Consider the following 21,178-nt stretch of genomic DNA (forward strand, 5'->3'; position numbering starts at 1 on the left):
CAATTACTCCATGTTGGTGCTCAGTTCTCCAAGAGAAGTTTTCTATTGATCCCAATAGCTTTAGAGAGGAAAATACATCTCTTGAGGCATCTCAGAGATCTCATGCTGAGGCAAATGCATAGGCTCTTGTGCTCTGGTTTGCTCTATCCTTTCTTAGTGATGGGCTTATCCTCCCCAATGGAGACATCTTTATTTATAACAATTCCAGCTGAATTGCATAGATGACAGATGAGGTGGGGGAATGCCAACCTGGCATTGGTGTGAGGCTTCTCAACTACCTTGTATAATTCTTGAGGAATCACCTCATGTACTTCTACCTCAGTTCCAATCATGATACAATAGATCATGATGGCTCTGTCAATGGTCACTTCGGACTGATTATTAGTAGGGATAATGGATCTTTGGATGAATTCCAACCATCCTCTAGCTACGGACTTTAGGTCAACCCTTCTTAATTGAATGGCCTTGCCTTGGGAATCCCTTTTCTACTGCGCGCCTTCTACACCGATATCTGAGAGCACTTGATCCAATCTCTTATCATAGTTGACTCTCCTAGTGTAAGTATAAGGATCTCCTTGCATTAGAGGCAAGTTGAACGCCAACCTCACACTTTTCGGGCTGAAGTCCAAGATTCTTTCTCGGACCATGGTGATCCAATTCCTTGGATTTGGGTTCATACTAGTGTCATAGTTTCTAGTAACCCATGCATTAGCATAGAACTCTTGTACCATGAGAATCCCAACATCTTGAATGGGATTGGTTAGGACTTCCCAACCTCTTCTCCGGATCTCTCTTCGGATTTTCGGATACTCATTCTTCTTGAGCATGAAAGGAACCTCAGGGATCACTTTCTTCTCAGCCACTACTTCATAGAAGTGGTCTTGGTGGGCTTTGGTGATGAATCTCTCTATCTTCCAAGATTTAGAGGGATTGGTTACTGCCTTTCCTTTCCTCTTCCTAGAGGATTCTCCAACCTTGGGTGCCATGAGTGGTAATGGAAAGAAAAAATCTATGCTTTTCCAACACCAAACTTAAAACTTTGCTCGTCCTCGAGCAAAAATAAAGAGAATAGAAGAATGTAGTATAAGAAGAAGAAAATAGAAGGAGAGAGAGGGCTCGACCTTGTGGGTGTATTAGGGTATGAGAGATGTGTGTAGGAAGGGTTAGAAGAGGGGTATTTATAGGAGTGGGGAAAGGTTAAGGTTCAGCCATGGGGTGGATTTTGGGTGGGAAATTTGATTTTGAAGTGGGTGGGGGTAGGTGGGAGTTATGATGGTCATAGGGAAGTAGTATTGGTGTGATTGGGTCAGGGTTTATAGCGAAGTGTGTATGGAGAAGTATGAAAGTAGGTGGGGTAAATGAAAGATAATGTGGGACCCACTGGTCCTGAGAGGCCAGGGAATCCAGATTCACTGCTTCTCTACATTGGCGTTTAAACGCCCAAGGGCTGCTCCCTGGCTGGCGTTCAACACCAGCAATGCTGCCCATAATGTGCGTTCAATGCCCAGTGAGGGCTTCCTCACTGGCGTTCAACTTTGACACTCTATCCGGAGTGTTCTGTTTTTACTGATCTGAAATTTTGTCTCTGTTCTGACTGATGCATATGATCATGACTCTAACAACTGAAAGAAAAACAAAATAAAATAAAATAAATAAAGTTGAGTAAGGTTGTGTTGCTTCCCAACAAGCTCTCTTTTAACGTCATTAGCTTGACCTTTAGCTCCTTATAGAGGTGAGTGTGGGCTCAGATTTTTGCCCCTTGTAGTGAATCTTCTTCCTATCATCTCATGAATGAGCTCTACATGCTCTAGAGACAGGACATGACTCATAGTGTGTGGTAAGACTAGCTTTTTAGTGAAGACAACTCTCATGCCAGGTGAGAGGCCTTCAGTTGGGACTTTTTTATCCCTCTAGCCTTTAGGTACTTTCTTCTTAGTACCTTTGTGCTTCGAGCTTGTTGATGGCTGCCCAACACCAAACTTAAAATTGATGTTTGGGAGCTCTGTAATGCTCTGCATAGAAAGAGAAGGTTGGAATACGAGGTGTTGCACAGTTATCTCTCTTTTAGAGGGAGAATTGGGATGAGGCATCTTAAATAAGATGTGGTCCTCCCCTAATTGTAGGGTCAGTTCTCCCTTAGCCACATTAATGATATCATTAGTTGTGGCTAGGGAAGGTCTTCCAAGGATGACACAGTCATCCTCATCCTCTCTTATGTCCAAGACAATGAAGTTTGCAGGGATGTAGTGGTTTTCAACTTTCACCAAGACATCATCTACTAAGCCATATGGCTTTTTCATTGTCTTGCCTACCATCTCTAATGAGATGTGTGCAGCTTGTACCTCAAGGATTCTCAACTTCTCCATTACAGAGAGTGGCATGAGGTTTATGCTTGACCCTAGGTCACATAGAGCCTTATCAAAGGTCATAGTGCCTAAGGTAGCTCTTGTTGAACCAAAGCATGGAGTTCTTTGGTAAGCAGTGGAGGTTCTTCCTCTAGAGGCTTTGTACCAAATAGGTTGGCATTCAGCCTCATAAGAGCTCTTAGGTATCGAGCAACTTGCTCTTCCCTAGTGTCTTCATCCTCATCAGAGGATGAGTAGTCATCAGAACTCATGCACTGCAGAAGTGCATTCAAAGGAACCTCTATGGTCTTTATAGTTTCCTTTGGTTCTAGGATACAGGATTCTTGAGTGGGGTTTAAGCACTCAAAGGGTGTGCTTTGACTGGTGTTCAACGCCAGCTCTGTCAGCTTATTGGGCGTTGAACACCCTTGCTGTCCACCCTAACTGGCGTTAAACGCCAGTCCGTCTAGCATTCGGGGTGTTGAACACCCAGCAGGGATGTCCTTGCTGGCGTTCAATGCCAGCTTCCCTGGGTGAGTGGGCGTTGAATTCCCAGTGAGGGGTTCCTCACTAGCATTCAGCGCCAAAAAGTCTGCCTGATTGAGTGTTGAACGCCCAGTGAGGGGTTCCACACTGGTGTTCATAGGATGGGCGTTAAATGTCCAGTGAGGGGTTTCTCACTGGCATTCAGCGCTAGGCTTACTGCCAGCTTGGGCATTGAACGCCCAGTGATATGTCCTTCACTGGCGTTCAATGCCACCATAGTCTCTCCCAATTTGGCCTCCTCCTCCATGGTTATGGCCTTGCACTATTCTCTAGGATTAACCTCAGTGGTACTGGGAAGAGTGTCAGGAGGAGTCTCAGGGATCCTCTTACTCAATTGACCAACCTGTACCTCCAAATTTCTAATGGAGGATCTTGTTTCATTAATGAAACTATGAGTGGTCCTAGAGAGGCTGGAAACTAGAGTGACTAAGTCAGAAAGGCTCTGCTTAGAGGTTTCCATATTCCCTTGAGAAGATGGGAATGGTGGTCTGTTATTGAACCTATTTTGGTTCCTTCCACCTTGATTGTTATTAAAACCTTGCTGCGATTTTTGTTGATCCTTTTCTGAGAGGTTAGGATGATTCCTCCATGAAGGGTTGTAGGTGTTTCCATAGGGTTCTCCCATGTAATTCACCTCTTTCATGGTGGGTTGATTAGGATCATAAGCTTCTGTTTCAGAAGAAGCTTCCTGAGTACTGCAGGCTGCAGTTTGCATCCCAGTTAGATGCTGAGAGATCATGTTGACCTGTTGGGTCAAGATCTTTTTCTGAGCCAGTATGGCATTCAGAGTTTCAACTTCATGAACTCCTTTCTTCTAAAAGGTCCCATGGTTTACATGATTTCTTTCAGAAGTGTACATAAACTGGTTGTTAGCAACCATTTCAATGAGTTCTCTTGCTTCTGCAGGTGTTTTCTTCAAGTGGAGAGATCCATCTACAGAGTTGTTCAATGAAATTTTGGACAATTCAGATAGACCACCATAGAACACGCCTATGATGGACCATTCTGAGAGCATGTCAGGAGGACATCTCCTAATCAGTTGCTTGTATCTTTCCCAAGCTTCATAGAGGGATTCACCTTTTCTTTGTCTGAAGGTTTGTACGTGCCCCACACTCTCGTACAGCTGTACCAGTAAGTGTACAGAGTCATCCAAGTAATACCTGAGCGAGTCAAGGTCAATTCCACGAGGATTGTGGTTTGAAGCAAGCTATGGTTATCTTGCAGGTCTTAGTCAGGCAGATCAGAAGGTTGATAGATAAATATTTATGGGATTATTATAATAGGGTGCTAATACTTTAAGGATAGAGTTGAGAGTTGGAGTTGCTTTGCCTTTCTGAATTTACTCTAGTACTACTGTCTTCTTTGCTTGTGAGTGATTTCTTCAATGGCAGGCTATATGTGATTGACACTGGTTTGAGCAGCTGCCAATACTCCTCCAAATCTGAACCCTAGGTTTAGTGCGGATCCATTTTGATTGAGAGTAAAGTTCGTACAGTCCATTCTCTTTAATGATCCTAATCAAAATGCCACAAACAAGGTTGGATCTTGCTGCACCTTGGTTTCTAGCCTCTACCATAGAGACCCTAATCTCCCCAGAAATCGGCTGAACTGATGTCTCGAGAAGTCCCCCAACGAAGTCGTGGATTAGTCGTCTGAGAGACGTGTATTCAAGCTGGTGGTTCATCGTTGTCCGATGAAAGACGCACTCTGAACCCATGTAGAATGTGATAACCTTATGCCAGTTCAACGCATTCATAGTGATGAAGAACGAATACACATCTTAGAATTAATCAAATACGGATCGAAGAGAAACAGTAATACTTTTATTAATTCATAGGACTCAGCAGGGCTCCTCCCCTCAACCTAGGAGGTTTAGAAACTCATACTAAAGTAAAATACAATGGTAAATGCGTATGCTAAGCAAAGATGATGATTAAAGGTCTGAATAACATAAATTAAATCCCTTAAATACTAAACAGATGACTAGTAAGGGTAAAAGGTAAAATAGTCTATTTAGTACTAAAATCCACTTCTGGGGCCCACTTGGTGAGTATTTGGGCTAAGATTTGATGATATTCCCATGATATAAGGTCTCTTGGGCGTCGAACGCCAGCTAGGGGGTCCTCATTGGGCGTTTGGACGCTGGTCTATGCTTTTGGGACGCCTGGAAGGGGGCAGGAAGCTGGCTTTGGACGCAAGTTTTGGGCCTTCTAATCCGAAGTAAAGTATAGACTATTATATATTGCTGGAAATCTATGGAAGTCAGCTTTCCATAGCCGGTGAGAGCGTTCCATTTGGACTTTTGTAGCTCCATAAAAGCTCTTTCGAATGCAGTTAGGTCAAATCTGGACAGCATCTGCAGTGCTTTCTCTGTCTCTGAATCAGACTTCTGCTCCAACTCCTCAATTTCTGCCAGAAAATACCTGAAATTGTACAAAAAGACAAAAACTCATAGTAGAATCCAAAAATGTGAATTTAACACTAAAACCTATAAAAACTTAATAAAAACTAAATAAAAACTACTAAAAACTATATGAAAATGATGCCAAAAAGCGTATAAAATATCCGCTCATCATCTCACAAGGTGTCAAAACTCGTTCCTCCACTAGAAAAGCAAATGAAGAAACAAACATTGCTTTTATCTCTCAAATAGAGCCTCAAAATATCAAGAAAATTCTTGATGACCCCTCTTGTTTAAAGGCAATGGAAAAAGAGCTTCATGAGTTTGAAAAGAACGAAGTTTGGACATTAGTTCTAAAGCCAAGTGACAAGACAGTGACTAGCACCAAGTGAATATTCCGGAACAAGCTGAGTGAAGATGGAAGCATTGCTAGAAATAAAGAAAGATTAGTGGCACAAGGATATGATCAAGAAGAAGGAATAGATTTTGATGAATCCTTTGCCCCTGTTACCCGAATGAAAGCCATAAGACTTCTTTTAGCCTATGCTGCTCATTGTGGTTTTAAATTGTATCAAATGAATGTGAAATGTGCTTTTCTAAATGGTGTAATAGATAGAGAAGTGTATGTGGCATAACCACCTGGTTTTGAAAATAAGGAATTTTCTAACCATGTTTTCAAACTTTCTAAAGCTCTCTATTTATTAAGACAAGCTCCTAGGGATTGGTATGAGATACTTAGCTATTTTTTTTTGAAAAATAATTTTCAAAGAGGCACCACAGACACTACTCTATTTACTAAGAATTCTAATAATCCTTTCATTCTAGTCCAAATTTATATTGATGACATTATATTTGGATCAACAAATGAAACCCTCTGTACTGAATTTGAAAAACTCATGACAAGTGAATTTGACATGAGTATGATGGGTGAACTTAATTTTTTTCTTGGATTTCAAATTAAGCAAACTGAAAATGGTATTTTTATTCATCAAGAGAAGTATGTCAAGGAACTAATTAAGAAATTTGGTATGGAAAATGCCAAACCCATGGGAACTCCCATGCACCCTAATTCAAAATTAGAAAAAGGGAAAACTAAGAAAGATGTTGATGAGACTAGGTATAGAGGAATGATTGGATCTCTTATGTACCTAACTTCCTCTAGACCTAACATTGTGCAAAGTGTTGTAATGTGTTCAAGATTCCAATCTAAACCAAAATAATCACATCTTTCTGCTGTTAAAAGGATTATTAGATATGTTCATGGCACATCCAATTTTGGTTTATGGTATCCTAAGATTAATGAGTTTTCTGCAGTTGGTTATTGTGATGCAGATTTTGCTAGAGATAGAGTGGATAGAAGGAGCACATCAGGCATATGCTATTTTCTTGGGAAGTTTCTAAATGTCTGGTCTAGTAAGAAGCAGTCCACAGTAGCTTTATCCACTGTAGAGGCTGAGTATATTGCTGCTTCTTTTTGTTGTTCTCAGCTTATTTGGTTCAAAACGCAACATGCTGATTATAAATTAAATGCTAAAAATATTCCTTTGTTATGTGATAATATGAGTGCCATCAACATTTCTAAAAATCCAATCTTGCACTCTAGAATTAAACATATTGAAGTGAGAGTTCACTCAATAAGGAAATATGTTCAAAAGGAAAATATTAGCATTCAATTTGTTAAATCAGAGGACCAATTAGCAGATATTTTCACCAAACCTCTAGCTGAAGATAGATTTTGTATGCTTAGCACTAATCTAGGAATTATAAGTCATGATTCATTGTTTGTGCATTGCTGATGTGTTTGCTAAAGTTTTTGTCTCTCAAGTAGGTATGAGACAATTATGGGAAAATGAAGAACCATCTTTCTGAACTTTAATTTCTGGGCTCTAATGCACGTGCTGAATCATCTGGACCAACCTTAAAATTCAGATTCTGTGTGGTCCAATATGTTTCCTTAAACTAAACCACCTCTAGGCCCAAATGAGTGTTACATTGTCCACATGTCATTTCATTTTGTCTTTTAGTAAAAAGGTTTCAATTTTAAATCAAAAATTTATTTTTTTAAATGAAATCAATTCACTTTCTGTGATGTCAAGTTTTTTCAAATGTCTAGTCAAAGTGATGCTGTTGCATGGGAACAAGAAACCTCTTATTTTTTGGCAGTTACTAAACCTCTCTCTTCATAAAGCCTTCCACTAACCCTGGTTTCTTCCTCCACTACCATTAGTGCTTCTCCTCGTTCAAAACCAATATTCAACCTAATGGGGAAGAAAACCATTCTTCAAAAGCCTCATCGTGAAAGGGTTCTCAAGCTTCCAGTGAAATCGAAACCCTCTATATGCTCCCAAGACCAAACCTTTACACCTTCACCTTCTCCTACTACATCTCCTCCTCACACAGACCCCATTGCTCGAATAAAGAACCCTCCAAGGACGCCTCCTTCCTTCAAGCCAACCGCTTCAACCAGCGCACCTTCCAAGCCTAGCACCTCAAAAGGGAAGCGTCATGCCACTGAAGAACGTGATCCTGAACCTTCTCGACCTAAGCTTAGATCTGTTCCCACTCGTCTTCAGAGAGGTAAACCTTGTATCACTCTTAAATCTGTTAGGGAACCCTCTATTGATTCTTTTGCACACAAATCACACTTCATAACCTCTCACTCAAACTATAACCCTCACCATTTTCGATCTGCCATGAATAATGATTTCTATGAAGGGGTTATTGCTCATCGCACCTTGTGTCCCACGTTTCTTGTTGATTTACCAAATCTGAAAAAGAAAGGTTTTGAGTTTGCTGAAAATCTTGAGTTTCTGGACTGGAACCATATTTTTAAAATAAAAAAACCAGTTTACCCAGTTCTAGTCAAGGAATTTTATGCAAATATGACTTATCATGAGGGCAGTGTTCATTCTTATGTAAAAGGCCGTGACATAGTTCTGAACAATAAAACCAACAGTGATTTCTTGAAATACACTGATGTTGGACTTGTGCATACACTTCGAGTAAGTGGGATGATGGGGTAGGTCTCTCTTACAACGATGCTCTGGCCTATGTATGTGAACATATTTCTTTGATTGATGGCATTACTCCTACTCAGAAAGCCCTGGGTTACACTCGTGCTCAGTTACATCGCATAGTGAACCATATCATCCTTCCTTAAAGTGGCTCATATCAAAGAGTGTCTTACACTGATACAACTCTAGTTCTGTATGCTATTCTCACAAAAACATAAATCTCTTTTGCATACTTAATGGTAAGGTATATGTTTGATTGTGCTAGAAGTGAGAAGAAGGATCAAGCTCTTCCTTATGGCATGTTCTTAACCTGTATTTTTGAACATTTTGGTATTGACTTTTCAAATGAGTCATATGAAAATAGACACTCATATTTAAAAGGAGGTGGTTCAGTGAAATAGCAGAAAAAGGGACCCACTCATTCTAAAAGGGTGGTTCTTGATGATGATGATGACTATGAACCAGAAGAATCTCCTCCTCCTACCACGGGTAATTCAACCTCCACTGGACATAAATATGCTTTATATAGGGTTGTTAAGGATGTGGTGCAAGAGTTTATCTCTCAGTCAAACCATCTGATTGCTATGAGTAAGGAGAAAAGGAAACTAGCCACCCAGCATGAGAACTTCCTCAAAAAATCTAGAGATAAAGTGGCAGTCTTCTTGAAATTTATTGATAATTTCCAAAAGGATGACAATGCTACCATTGATCCTGAAGAAGATGCTAATTCGGAAGAGGATGGTTCGGATGCCTGAAATTGTCTCATGTTGCTGCAGCTTTCTTTTCACCTTTGTCTCATAAACACTGTTATTGTTTACTTTTGAACTACTCTAGGTTTTGTTTTGGATGACTGTAAACGGTTAAACAATTGCTCCTTTTAATTTCAGTTATTTAGATGATTGAACTTTAAATTGACTCTTTGCTGCAGGTCTTAACATATTCCAAGTTAGATGTTTTTTTCCCTCCCTTGATGACAAAAGAGGGAGTAGTAGAAAGTAAAAAGCATGTAATTGCTGCATGTTAGTTGCTCTCTGATTTGGTGTTGTTGCTCTATTTTGGATTTAATTAATTTTATCATTCTCTTGCTAATATGTTTTGTTCAGTTTATGCCATGTTTTGTGTGTAGTACATCATTGTGCTCCCTATAAGAATATGCAAATAGGAAAGAAGAGAAAAGCACCAATCAAGGAGGAGAAATTCTTGAAAAAGAAAAGGGGGGGCAACACAAAAGCAAGTAACATCACTCAAAGAGAAGTTTTTTAACTTTATTCGAATTCAATTCCTTTGATCAATGTTACAATTATGTTTGTCATCAAGGAGGGAGATTTTTGAGTTAAGAAATTAACTAACTTAATTGATAATGACAAACATTATTTTATTGGGTTCAACACCCAATTAGTTTTGATTATGTTTGATTAGTGTTGCAAGCCAAAGAAATAATGATGCAGCAGCCCAATAGGATGGAAAATCAAACGAGTAACTAGGTGGGCTCTAAAACATAAAGCCCAAAGTGATTGAGCAAAGAAATCACTTGGGCTGAATAGAAAGAAATCAACCCAAGCCCAAGTTGCTCACCCAAGCTTATCCCTCCAAGTCGGTACACTCCAAAGCTAATGTTCACTTTTTCCTTCGGTAAGATTCAGAGAAAAGAGAGAGATAGCTTCGTTCCTTGCTCATTTCATCAAAGAAGAAAGATAGAGAAAGATTAAGCTAAAAGGCAGAGGTCTAATCACCCAAATCAAACTATTTCAAGCTAAGTCAAAAGCTAAAGGTGATTTATTTCTATTTGCATGCAATTTAATTTCTTCACTCCTTCTCCAATTTCTGCTACTCCAATTTGGGATAAATAAAAAAAGTGATTTCTGATAATCACTGCTTTGAATCAAAGGCCAAAATTTTTTCTTGGGGACAAAGCTCGAGCTCAAGGGTTCAGATCTGGGTTTATCACTGAACAACTTTTTCATTGCTACCCTAAAGTTTTCGGTTAAGCAAAAAGGCTCAGATTCAAAATTCTTAATTTAGCAATTAATTGAAAAGAGTGAAATGGTAAGTTGGTGAATGATAAACCACTATTTTATGGTTTATCTTGTGCTCAATTGAGTGGATTTTATCAACTCTTTACCCACTTATTCATACTATTTGCATGGTTTTACTTTTTCCTTCCTGATTTTGTGCTATGATTGAAAACATGCTTCCTTGGCCTTATATTTGCTAATATTAATCCTATCTTATTACCATTAGATGCCTCGATATGTGTGTTAAGTGTTTTCAGAGATTACAGGGCAGGAATGGCTTGGAGGATGGAAAGGAAGCATGCAAAAGTGGAAGGAATACAAGAAGTTGAAGGAACTGCAAAGTTGTCCAGCCTGACCTCTTCGCACTAAAACAGTCATAACTTGAGCTATAGAGGTCCAAACAATGCGGTTCTAGTTGCGTTGGAAAAGCTAACGTCCGGGGCTTCGATTTGATATATAATATGCTATAGTTTCCCTGACGCTAGGCGACGCAAATGTACACTCCACGCGGACGCGTCGCAGTGACGAAAATCAGCGTGGCAGATTTCTTCTCCAGCGATTTTTGGGCTGTTTTCGACCTAGTTTTCGGCTCAGAAAACACATATTAGAGGCTATAAAGTGGGGAAATCTATTCATTCATAATCATCAGCTCATACATTCACTTTTCATAATTTTAGATGTAGTTTTTAGAGGGAGAGGTTCTCTCCTCTCTCTTAGGATTTAGGATTAGGATTCCTCTTAAAGGAATTAGGATTTCTTATTATTTCAACTTTATTATTTCAACTTACAATTTCTTCCGAGTTTCAGGTTTAATGTCCGTTTTATTTATTTTATCAATTTAGCTTATGAACTCTTTATGTTTGGATTAATTTCCTTTTATTAATGCAATTGAGGTATTTCAGATTTATCTTTAGCTTTTTATATTCTTGGCTTTAATTGATTAACTGGAGGCTCTTGAGTTATTAAACTTATCGTGATTGTTAATTAATTCCTCTAATTGACTGGAATTCCACTAACTCTTGTCTTTCCTTAGGAATTGGCTAGGACTTGGGAATCTAACTAATTAGTCCACTTGACTTTCCTTTGCTTTTGTAAAGGTTAACTAAGTGGGGTTAAACTCAATTCTCATAAGAGTAACTAGGATAGGACTTCCGAATTTTCATACCTTGCCAAGAGATTTTATTATTGTTAATTTATTTTACTTGTCATTTAAATTACCTATTCCTTACTTTCAAAACCCCCAATTTACAAGACTCATAACCAATAATAAGAACACCTCCCTGCAATTCCTTGAGAAGACAACCCGAGGTTAAATACTTCGGTTATCAATTTTAAAGGGGTTTGTTACTTGTGACAACCAAAACGCTTGTAAGAAAGGACTCTTGTCAGTTTAGAAGCTATACTTGCAACGGAAATTTATTCTGAATTCTAGACCACGCAAAAGTTCTCTCTTCAGTGAAGCACACAGCTCGAGGAGTTGACTTGGAATAGAGCAACTCAACAACATGGAAGGAGATATGTAACACCCTAACTATCAAAGCTAATGCTTCCGGCTGCGCGACTCTGATAGCTCTGGTGTTACGACGACTCTCAGAGTATTTAATACTAAAATATGAGCCTGTTTAACACTTTAAACCATATTACCGCTCCAAAATACTTTTTGATAGGTAACATACATCCATACATACAATACAACTTACAACACTCACAAAGAATACATACATATATATATTCTTATTATTAATTTACAAGTATTTCATATTAAAATCCTATCCCTCTTACAGATTGTGAAAGATAAAGGCAAGGGAATAATAAATAATAACTAAAGCAATATAAAACATCACGACAACAACAACTAGGTAAACTCTTCGTGACCTCTGCATCTATATCCTGAAAAGAAAATACCTGTAGGAGAGTGAGAACATCGTCCTCGAAAGGGTTCTCACTATAGGGTTGCAGAATTACTATAATAAGATACGTGAAAATAAAACCGTTACAGTGATTAATAACCGCCTTATGCATCTTTTCAAAACCAAAGATTTAATATCAAAATTTCGAAATCCTTTCTGGAAGAGAAAACTGTTAATTCTTCAAAAATCCGAAAGCCTTCCTAAAAGTCTTTTCTAGACAGTATGAATGACCAAGCTATTCCAAACATAGGCTCATTAAGTCTATGCTGAACCAGTTTAGTTTTTCATACTTCTCTAAGCCAAAAACACAAACCAAACACGGCCTTTGGCCCATCTCATAATCACTCACAGCCCTAGGCCCAAACAATTCAATCCACAACCAATCCATCACAATCCAACGGAGTTTCAGTTGCAAGCACAAGTAGGAAAGCTCAAGCACAAACAAGCAGTTACATCAAGTAGAGTAATTAACAATTAAACACAATTAATCACATAGGCAAACCAAGTACAATATGCACACCCAAACAATGTCACATAGATGCATATGATGAATGCCTGTCCTAGTGGCTGATGAGTCTCATCTGTCGGTTATAAAGCCAACCCAACAAGTCCTGGTAGCTAACCATTGGACTGTCCCTCTATGGTGCATCCCCAACTCGAGTTATTCACAATCATAATCATAATCACACAACACCCACATTGGTGTTTATCCACGGGGGCGAGCTCATCCAGAACTTTCACAGTGTCCGGCTACACTTATGACATATGGTCAGCAGAGTATCGAGTCTCAACCTGGAACACGTGGTGGCTAGCCACTGCTTTTACCCAAGAAAACTCGTATCTCAGATAATTGGAAGTGCAACAATCACTTTATCAACTCAATAATCATCCATATTCATACTCAGCCATCCGGCTCATAACATATTCCACAATCAGCCATAATTCATTACCATATACAGCCATTCCGGCTCATAACATATTCCACAATCAGCCATAATTCATTATCATATACAGCCATTCTGGCTGATAACATAATAGCACTTCCACCATCCAACATCATAAAACTCAAAATCATCATTCAAGCCATAAATCACTTTTTTCAAATCGCTTTTCTTTGAAATCAAATTCAATTCATCCCAGTCTTAACTTCAAAATCCACATTTCTCAAATCACTTCTAGCTTATAAGCCATCTTTCTCAAAAGAAATTTTCTCTTTCAAAACAAGCCACATTTCCACAACATCCTTCTAAAGCTTCCAAACGATTCAGCAACTAGGCCAAATTAAAAATCTCTTTCGAAAGATCCAAAAATCAGTCATCCTAAAACAGAATTTGGTAATAGAAATTTCTCAGCAGAGTCTCAAGACTTTAGGGAAGGACAACCTATCTCAATTTCTTAAAAATTTATTGAAACTCTTAAAATCATAGATTCTTGGTTTAAGTAAATAGAAACAGAATTTATTATAAAATCGAATCATATAAAGTCACAAGTCCAACCCAATCCAAAACCAATTCACTAGAAACAGAGCCAATCCATTTAAATCAAAACCACTTTCAGGTTTCTTCTTAAAACCAATTCTCTGACTTCTTCCAAAATGTCACAAATGCAATTATTCAATCAAAAGTCCAATTTCCTTTAAAATCACTAAAAGCTCCTCTGAATGAAATCCTTAAGTCTAACTAAAAGCATATGTCCTTTTTTTTATATTTAAAATCAATATTAGAACATAATACTTTTCTTCAGTGATTCAAAATGGTAAAGTAATTCCTTTCTAAATAAATCGAACTCAAGACATATAGTTTTCTTAAATAAATTAAACTCGAAAATATAACTATTTTCTTAAAAAATCACATAATACAAATTCTCAAATTCAAGCCTTTTTAAATAACTTTTCACACGAAGACTAAGATTTCTATAGAAATTTCAGCAGCACCTCCTCTAAAACTTGGACTTTGCCACCCTTTTCGGATCCCAACCAAACCATTCCACAATCCTTTTCAACGGTCCAGAATCCAAAATTAGTTCAAAAGCAAGCTAAATCCAACATTCACCTCATTTTCATATCTCAAGGAAACCGTCTCAAGATCAAATCATTATCAACTGATTAAACTCATTTTTCAAAACTTTAAAGAAACAGTTTAGCAACAATCCATTTATCAAAACCAAACAATAATCCAATCAAACACATAATCATATTCATCCAAAATAGCCAGACAATACATAAGACTTGTAAAATCACTAAAAAGTATATTCCTCACATCGATATCCATTTATAACAATTCCAAATTATAAAATTGAGATTTTAGAAAAGCCCCTACCTCGATTGTCGAAACTCGAAAACTCAAAAACGTGCCACAAACTCGTTTTCCCTCGCCCCGCAACGGCGGCAGCCACAACCTCAGCTCCAAACCGCTTTCTCAGCAACCACAACGACTCTAATCGCAACATATAATAACTGAGACTCAATCTTATAGCAATTTGAGCCACAAAACCTCAGCGTAAGATAATAGAGCAGCGATTAAAGGACTTTTCAAAACAAAAATGCTTACCGTACTCGAGGAAACCAAGTAGCGGCAGCACCAGTGGCGGTTCTGACAATACCAACGCCACAGCCAGTGACTAGAACGGCGGCAACTCGCAATAAACTCCTAGCACAAACAGCCTTAACAACAACTCTCATGGTAATGAAAAACTTAATGGATAAAGAAGTTGAAGCAAGGTTAGAGCTTACCAACAAACACAATATTCAAAGGCGGTTTCCGGTGGCAGCAGTAGCGGCAAAGAGCTCCGGCGACGCAGCAGCAGTGCGGGCATAACGATGGCGATCCCAGCAACGCGGCGGCAACAGAAGCTCCACGACGGCTCCCTCTCGCACGTCCTCAGTTCGCGCGTCCTCTGTTCGCTCCTCCAACGACGGCAAACAGATCGGCGAGGGCGGCTTCAGTGGCGACGGTGAGGAGGCTCGGCAAGGGGGACACTGGCGGCGCTGGCTTCCCCTGGCGATGACGAAGACGGCATGGACAGCAGCGGCAGCGCGACATTCCTCACGGCGCCTTCCTCCCTCGCGCGTTTCTGCTCTGGCAGTGGGCTGAACGGCGACGGTGATGGGATGGTGGCGGCGCAGACAATGTATTTTTTTTTTTTAGGTTAGGTTTAGATGAAAACTAGGGTTAGGGTTTGTATTTGAAATTGGGGATTTGGGTTAACTAGGGTTTGAAAATTCCTAAATCAATTTAGGTTATATGGTATTTATTTTGAAATCTAATTTAATCTCTAAAATTACTTTAAAGTATTATTTGTGGTATAAAAATACTAATTGATACTCAATCAAATACTCTAATTGAAAATATATTACGGTATAACTAATTTTCTTTATTAATAAAATCTAACGTATTTATTTATAAAAATATTATCATATAAAAATTTTATTATTTTACAGCTACTAATTTTTATAATTTAAATATAGAAAATAATTCAATAATTGTAAAATTAGTTAAAATTCTAATATAAATATCCAAACATCATTATTTTGAATTTCTAAGATGTTAAATAGTAAATAGGAAAATAATCCAAGATTATAGAGTTTGGATAAAAACCTTAATTTATTCCAAATCTAGTTAATCAAAACTACCTTTAATTATCTTCAATAAAATAAAATAATTCATGAAATCAAAGTTATAAATAAATATATATAATTTGAAATTAGTTCATAATAATTTTTTCAAAACTTCACATTATTAATTATTTTGGACATTCAAATTATATAAATTTTTGTTATTTAATATTTTAATTTAATAAAAATAATAGTGATAATATTAGATTTTAGTAACAATAGTAGGACTAATTAAATATGTACTGATGATATGATTATTGTTAAGTTTTAGAAATAGTCAATAGAGCAGAATTAATTAGTTTATAAAATCTGTGAATAATGTTGATTAATAATATGTTTTGTTTTGAAATGAAATTTATGATTATTGATTATTATGTTTTAGGTGGAATGAATGAATGAAATCAATTTATAAATCTGTAGATATTATTATTATTATTATTATTATTATTGTTATTATATATTGGAATGAAATTTTAATTAATATATTTTTATTTTAATTGTATTGTACTAGAAGTAGAAATATGAATTTAGAAGTAGAAATATGAATTTAAGATAGTCCAAGTTAAAAAAAAATATGAATTTAATATATTATTTATGATTATTAATAATTGAATTTAACATAATTTAGTATAATTTAGATAATAAATTAGTAAAGACCAAACTTAAATTACAAATTTAATAATAATAATAATAATATGAGTGTGAAATACACTTGCGAACTTATTCTGGTTATGTTATGTAAAGTAAAAAAAAATATATGTATATAAGTTTTATAAATAATTTATCATTATTGAATTTATTCTGGTTATGCATTTAAAGTTAATTAGTTTTTGTTATAAGCCAATAAATATGAGTGTGAAATATAATTTTATTAGTAGTTATAATGGACATGTAAGCATAATTATGTTATTGTTAATATAATTATATACTGATAGTTATAACGAAAATGTGATATTGTAGGATTTATGGATGTTGATATGTGATCACTTTATGCTGTCGGATCCGGACAACCAAATTGTTGAGAGGCATTTACGAGAGATTGGTTTTTATCATGTTTTTTAGATTGGAGTCATCCAATGCCAGTCAACAATGATTAATGCTCTAATCGAGAGATGGCGGCTTGAGACTCACACATTTCATTTTTCGGTTGGTGAGTGTGCTGTGACGTTGGAGGATGTGGCGATAATTCTCGGTCTGTCGACAAATGATCTTCTGGTTATAGGACCGACTATGAGTAGTTTTGAGGCCTTGGAGGCCGAGTGCTTGTACCAGTTTGGTGTTGCACCGAGGAAGACGGACTGTAGAGGAAGCTTTATAAAATTGATGTGATTTAGGGAGTTTGAAATATCGCATAGTGTTGATTGACGATATTCACATTCAGAGGTACGTAAAGTGTCACATAATGTTATTTGGGACAATTCTGTTTGGAGACAAGTCGGGTGCAGCGGTGCACTAGAAATTTCTGCCTTTACTCCGTAATTTCGCTGGGATCATACAGTTTAGTTGGGTTCGACATGTTTTCGCACACTTGTATAGATCGTTAAAAATATTTTATGCATGCTCGTTTCATCCGTCACGTATTTTGTTTAAATTAATTGAACGAACCCACCAAACACTGATAAAGGATACCTTACAAAATACACGATATTCTCATAGATATTTGAGAATTTATCTTCTCACAAATCACACCTTTTAATTTCTCAAATGACAATGTGAACAGAATAACATCTAATGTATTTTCACATACAAATTAAACTCCCTCGTATGTTTGTAATAAAATCTGTCCATAATAATAAATAGTGGGGAGAAGAAGAACATGAGTTTAGATTTGAAACTCACGACGAAGAAAAAGTAGTGGGGAGTTCCGTGCAATTTTAATTTATGTATACATGAACAAGTAAATCGGACGGTCCGACCGCGTTTCAAATTTCAAATTTTTTACAAACCCAAAATCGGTGGGTTCGATTAGTGTTCACTAGCATTAAAAAAAATTTCCAAGCCCAGAAATTGGTGAGTCTAATTTCGGTCCAGTCCAACTTTTACTTCATACAAATCGGATCGTTCAATTTATATTTTTTTCTCTCTGTGCAAAAAAATGGAACGGTTCAATTTCTTCTCCCTTGCTTCCAAAAAGTAAAGTTTATTACAAGAGTGTATAATGTATATCACCCCAAAACTCAATAATCCACTATAACTTACATGTGTAAATCATATAAAAAAAATTAACCACAAGATAGGTGGATTTTTGTTGGAATATCCTCGAAAAAAAGCATAAGAGTAAAAAAAAAAAAAGACGCGCGCTTTCAAAATCATGAACGTGAACGACTATATTAGTCCTTTTGCTTTTTCTCTTTCGTTCACATACTTCTCTTGCTACTCTGAAATTCCAAGATTAACAAAGCTATTCATCTTCGCAAATTCAATTAAACGGTAAAAATTCGTTTCCACTTGTTTTCACTGCTCTTACTGTCTTACAAGTATAATCACGCTAATCCATCAGCGGAGAGAAAATTCAATTTATTGTTTCTTTTTAGTGTCTTCTTTTCTATGATATATCTTTGGATTAATTGATGCTTGCAATTCAATCAATCATTACGCAGTCACACCGTTCCCATATTCGTTGTTAGTGCTCTGAATTTGGATTTTCTTCGCCATTTACGTTCTCATTCAAATCATTATCACATTATTCACAATTGCAATAGTTCAATCCTGAACTCTACTTCGTTTTTTCTATTGTGTAGTTCTAGTTTGGAAAATTCGGATTTACGTTCTATGCTAGGGTTTCACACTAGTTAGTTCCGGTTCACTACTATGTGTGACTTGTTTTTAAGGAAAGAAAGATTATTAGATGAATTTTGAATTTTCTAATTTTTTGGTTCATATGCATAAAGTTGGATCTAGATTTAGAACAAAAATATCTTTTATGGTTAAATTGTGTGCTTAGGTTTAACCAATGTCAACTCGAAGGGAAAGCTCAGAGAATGGAGCTACAAGGAAACGCTTGAAACCTGAGGTTCTCATTTTTATCCTTCAACAATTTTCTCATGAATTTTACCTTTCGTCCTCTTCGGCACCGTACTGTGTGTTATTTATTTAGTTTTGTTTATTGTTTTTGCAATTTTTGGTAATAAATAAGGGGGAAGAAGAGGGGAAAGCTGAAGCAGATTCAGTACGTACTGTACAAGAGGAAGAAATGGAGGCCAACATTACTGGATCTGAGGAAATGGAACTGAATATCTCTCTTATTCTTGAGAAAATTGAGAATTTTACTCAAAGGGTAAAGCTATATATGTGTATAATTGTTATAGCACACTGAATATTCTTGTGATACTTTATGGAAATCAATTTTGAGTTTTGACCTTGCTGAAATGATGGTATGCATTTAGGTATCTGAGCTCTTGGAATCAGGGAAAACAATGTTTAAGGAATTAAGCAATGAATTTGAGGAGAAACTGATTATGTATGTGAGCTATGAAACTGAAAACGTTTGAGCCCATATACCTATTCTTACTTTTTTATTGTTGTTTTATATGGTTTCCATGGTAAAACTCTTTATAACTGATAACTCATAATGTGTAGGATTCATAAGGAGCAAGTGGAGAAATGGCAGGAAGAAATTAAAGAATTGCGTGCAATTGATGCCTCGAATGAGGAAGCTAATGCTGTTCTGCATAATGCTCGATATCTACTTCAGCTCAATCAGAATGATTAGTGAAGGTATTTTTCTAATGTATGTGAACATGCATTAACATAATCACTTGGCCCTATAGATCTACGAGGAAATAGTAATACCTTTGGAAGTTGGTAGAATTTTGAATTCGTGTGTTGAAGCATTAGGATCTGTTTTATTTGATTTGGAATTTGTGGTCATATTAGATTAAGAGAAAAGTAACAACTACATCCCTGAAAATTTTGACCCTAGATTAATTAGCTCTTGAAAAAAAAAAAAAGTACCAATTTGGTCATCCACGATAGCAAATGGTAGACATGTGATGTCCTTCTATTAATTCATCACATAAAACTTAACTAGTACAACGTGTCTATTTATGAAAGATTGTAGATAACAATTTTCGGAACGAAATTTTACTTGTCTTAGTAGGATTCGTGATAAATAGAGAGCAGTTCATAAAGATTAGATAGAAATTCAAAAGATAATAAATGCTTGATTGTTCAAAACTACATCATTTTCATGCTTATATGGCAGTAACAGTAACGAGACATGTACCGCGGTAGATAATGAAATACATGGACGACTCCATTTCCTTTCGCACTCTCTATTAACAAAAGGACATACATATCCATCGTTTGCTATCATGGAGAACTTAATTGATATTTTTTCTTCAAGGGCTAATTAGTCCAAGTAAAAATTCTCAAGGATGTAATTAACAGATATTTTGATAACAACAGTCATAATACATAACATTCAAGCAAATTAGTACAATTGTCAATCCCACAAGTTGAGTAGCCTTCTCTTAATGCATTTCTTCTTTGAGTTTGCCTATGCTTGAAATTAACATGCCTTGCCTATTCCTGATGATGATTAGAGCTTTGTTAGAGCCTGACATTGTTGAAGGGGTTGATATTGAGATGATCCTGTGCAGGTTTTCGTATATCTCCTGTTTAAGTGGAAACTGTGAAGTTCGTCATCTGTATTTTCTTTTATCTGGAACCAATTGGTGCATCATTATAAATACTCTTTTTATTAAATATATAGATGGTTAAATGACAAGTGTGGTCTGATAGCCAAAATGCCGTATCAATTCAGTGTTGCTCTGCTTGGGAGCAAGTGTAAGAGGGAAAAAAAAGAATGTTCTTGGGCTACTATTGACAGTTTAGAACTAAATTTCGCAAACAAGTAGCTCTCCTATACTTCATTGACTTATCTCAGTGAAAATGCGGCGATGAAGTGGGTATCTCATGCCTTTGCAACTTTCCCCTTTATTCCTGTTTGAAACACCAAAAGCCATTGTTTATAGATTGCTTCTATAGAATTTTATCTTTTACTTTTCGGTACTGGTGTTACATATACTGATATACCTATGTGATTGAAAACAGGATGACAATATTGTACAGTGAAATATTACGGTTTGCTCATTTTCATTTTAATTTTCAGTGATAATAAAAAATTTTGAGTGAAAACACTTTTGATTGCAAATTATAAGAAAATTTCCAATGAAAATATTTTGTAAAACCTCCGTAAATCTAAAATCAATATTTACACATTTTCAAACTTTTCTTAATTGCTGGAAACATTTTCAATAGAAAATACGGTGGTCTTTTTTTTTGACATAATTTTTTTTTGACAAAAAATAAAACTTTTATTAATAGGAAAAC

General features: G+C 36.5%; 1 protein-coding gene across 2 annotated transcripts; it reads left to right on the plus strand.

Moving 5' to 3' along the window:
* The first annotated feature begins 18,155 nt into the window (after window positions 1-18,155).
* On the plus strand, window positions 18,156-20,938 carry LOC112780075 (uncharacterized). 2 transcript variants are annotated; one of them, XM_025824417.3, is made up of 6 exons: window positions 18,156-18,274; window positions 18,789-18,857; window positions 18,981-19,121; window positions 19,231-19,304; window positions 19,424-19,561; window positions 20,446-20,938. In XM_025824417.3, exons 2-5 carry the CDS (start codon window positions 18,798-18,800, stop codon window positions 19,554-19,556), a joined length of 408 nt encoding a protein of 135 aa, XP_025680202.1. In that variant the 5' UTR covers window positions 18,156-18,274; window positions 18,789-18,797; the 3' UTR covers window positions 19,557-19,561; window positions 20,446-20,938. The 2 variants fall into 2 exon arrangements, with proteins under 2 accessions (XP_025680202.1, XP_025680203.1); XM_025824418.3 differs by lacking the exon at window positions 18,156-18,274 and adding an exon at window positions 18,344-18,466.
* The last annotated feature ends 240 nt before the right edge of the window (window positions 20,939-21,178 follow it).

The sequence above is a fragment of the Arachis hypogaea genome, chromosome 19 (genome assembly GCF_003086295.3).
Source record: "Arachis hypogaea cultivar Tifrunner chromosome 19, arahy.Tifrunner.gnm2.J5K5, whole genome shotgun sequence".
NCBI classification, from domain to species: Eukaryota; Viridiplantae; Streptophyta; class Magnoliopsida; order Fabales; family Fabaceae; genus Arachis; species Arachis hypogaea.

Excerpts from the sequence above, each read along its gene's own strand:
- LOC112780075 (XM_025824417.3), top strand. The coding sequence starts at position 18,798 with ATGTCAACTCGAAGGGAAAGCTCAGAGAATGGAGCTACAAGGAAACGC. Across the intron at positions 19,122-19,230 it reads TTGAGAATTTTACTCAAAGG|GTATCTGAGCTCTTGGAATC; the intron begins GTAAAGCTATAT and ends GTATGCATTTAG. Across the intron at positions 19,305-19,423 it reads TTTGAGGAGAAACTGATTAT|GATTCATAAGGAGCAAGTGG; the intron begins GTATGTGAGCTA and ends CATAATGTGTAG.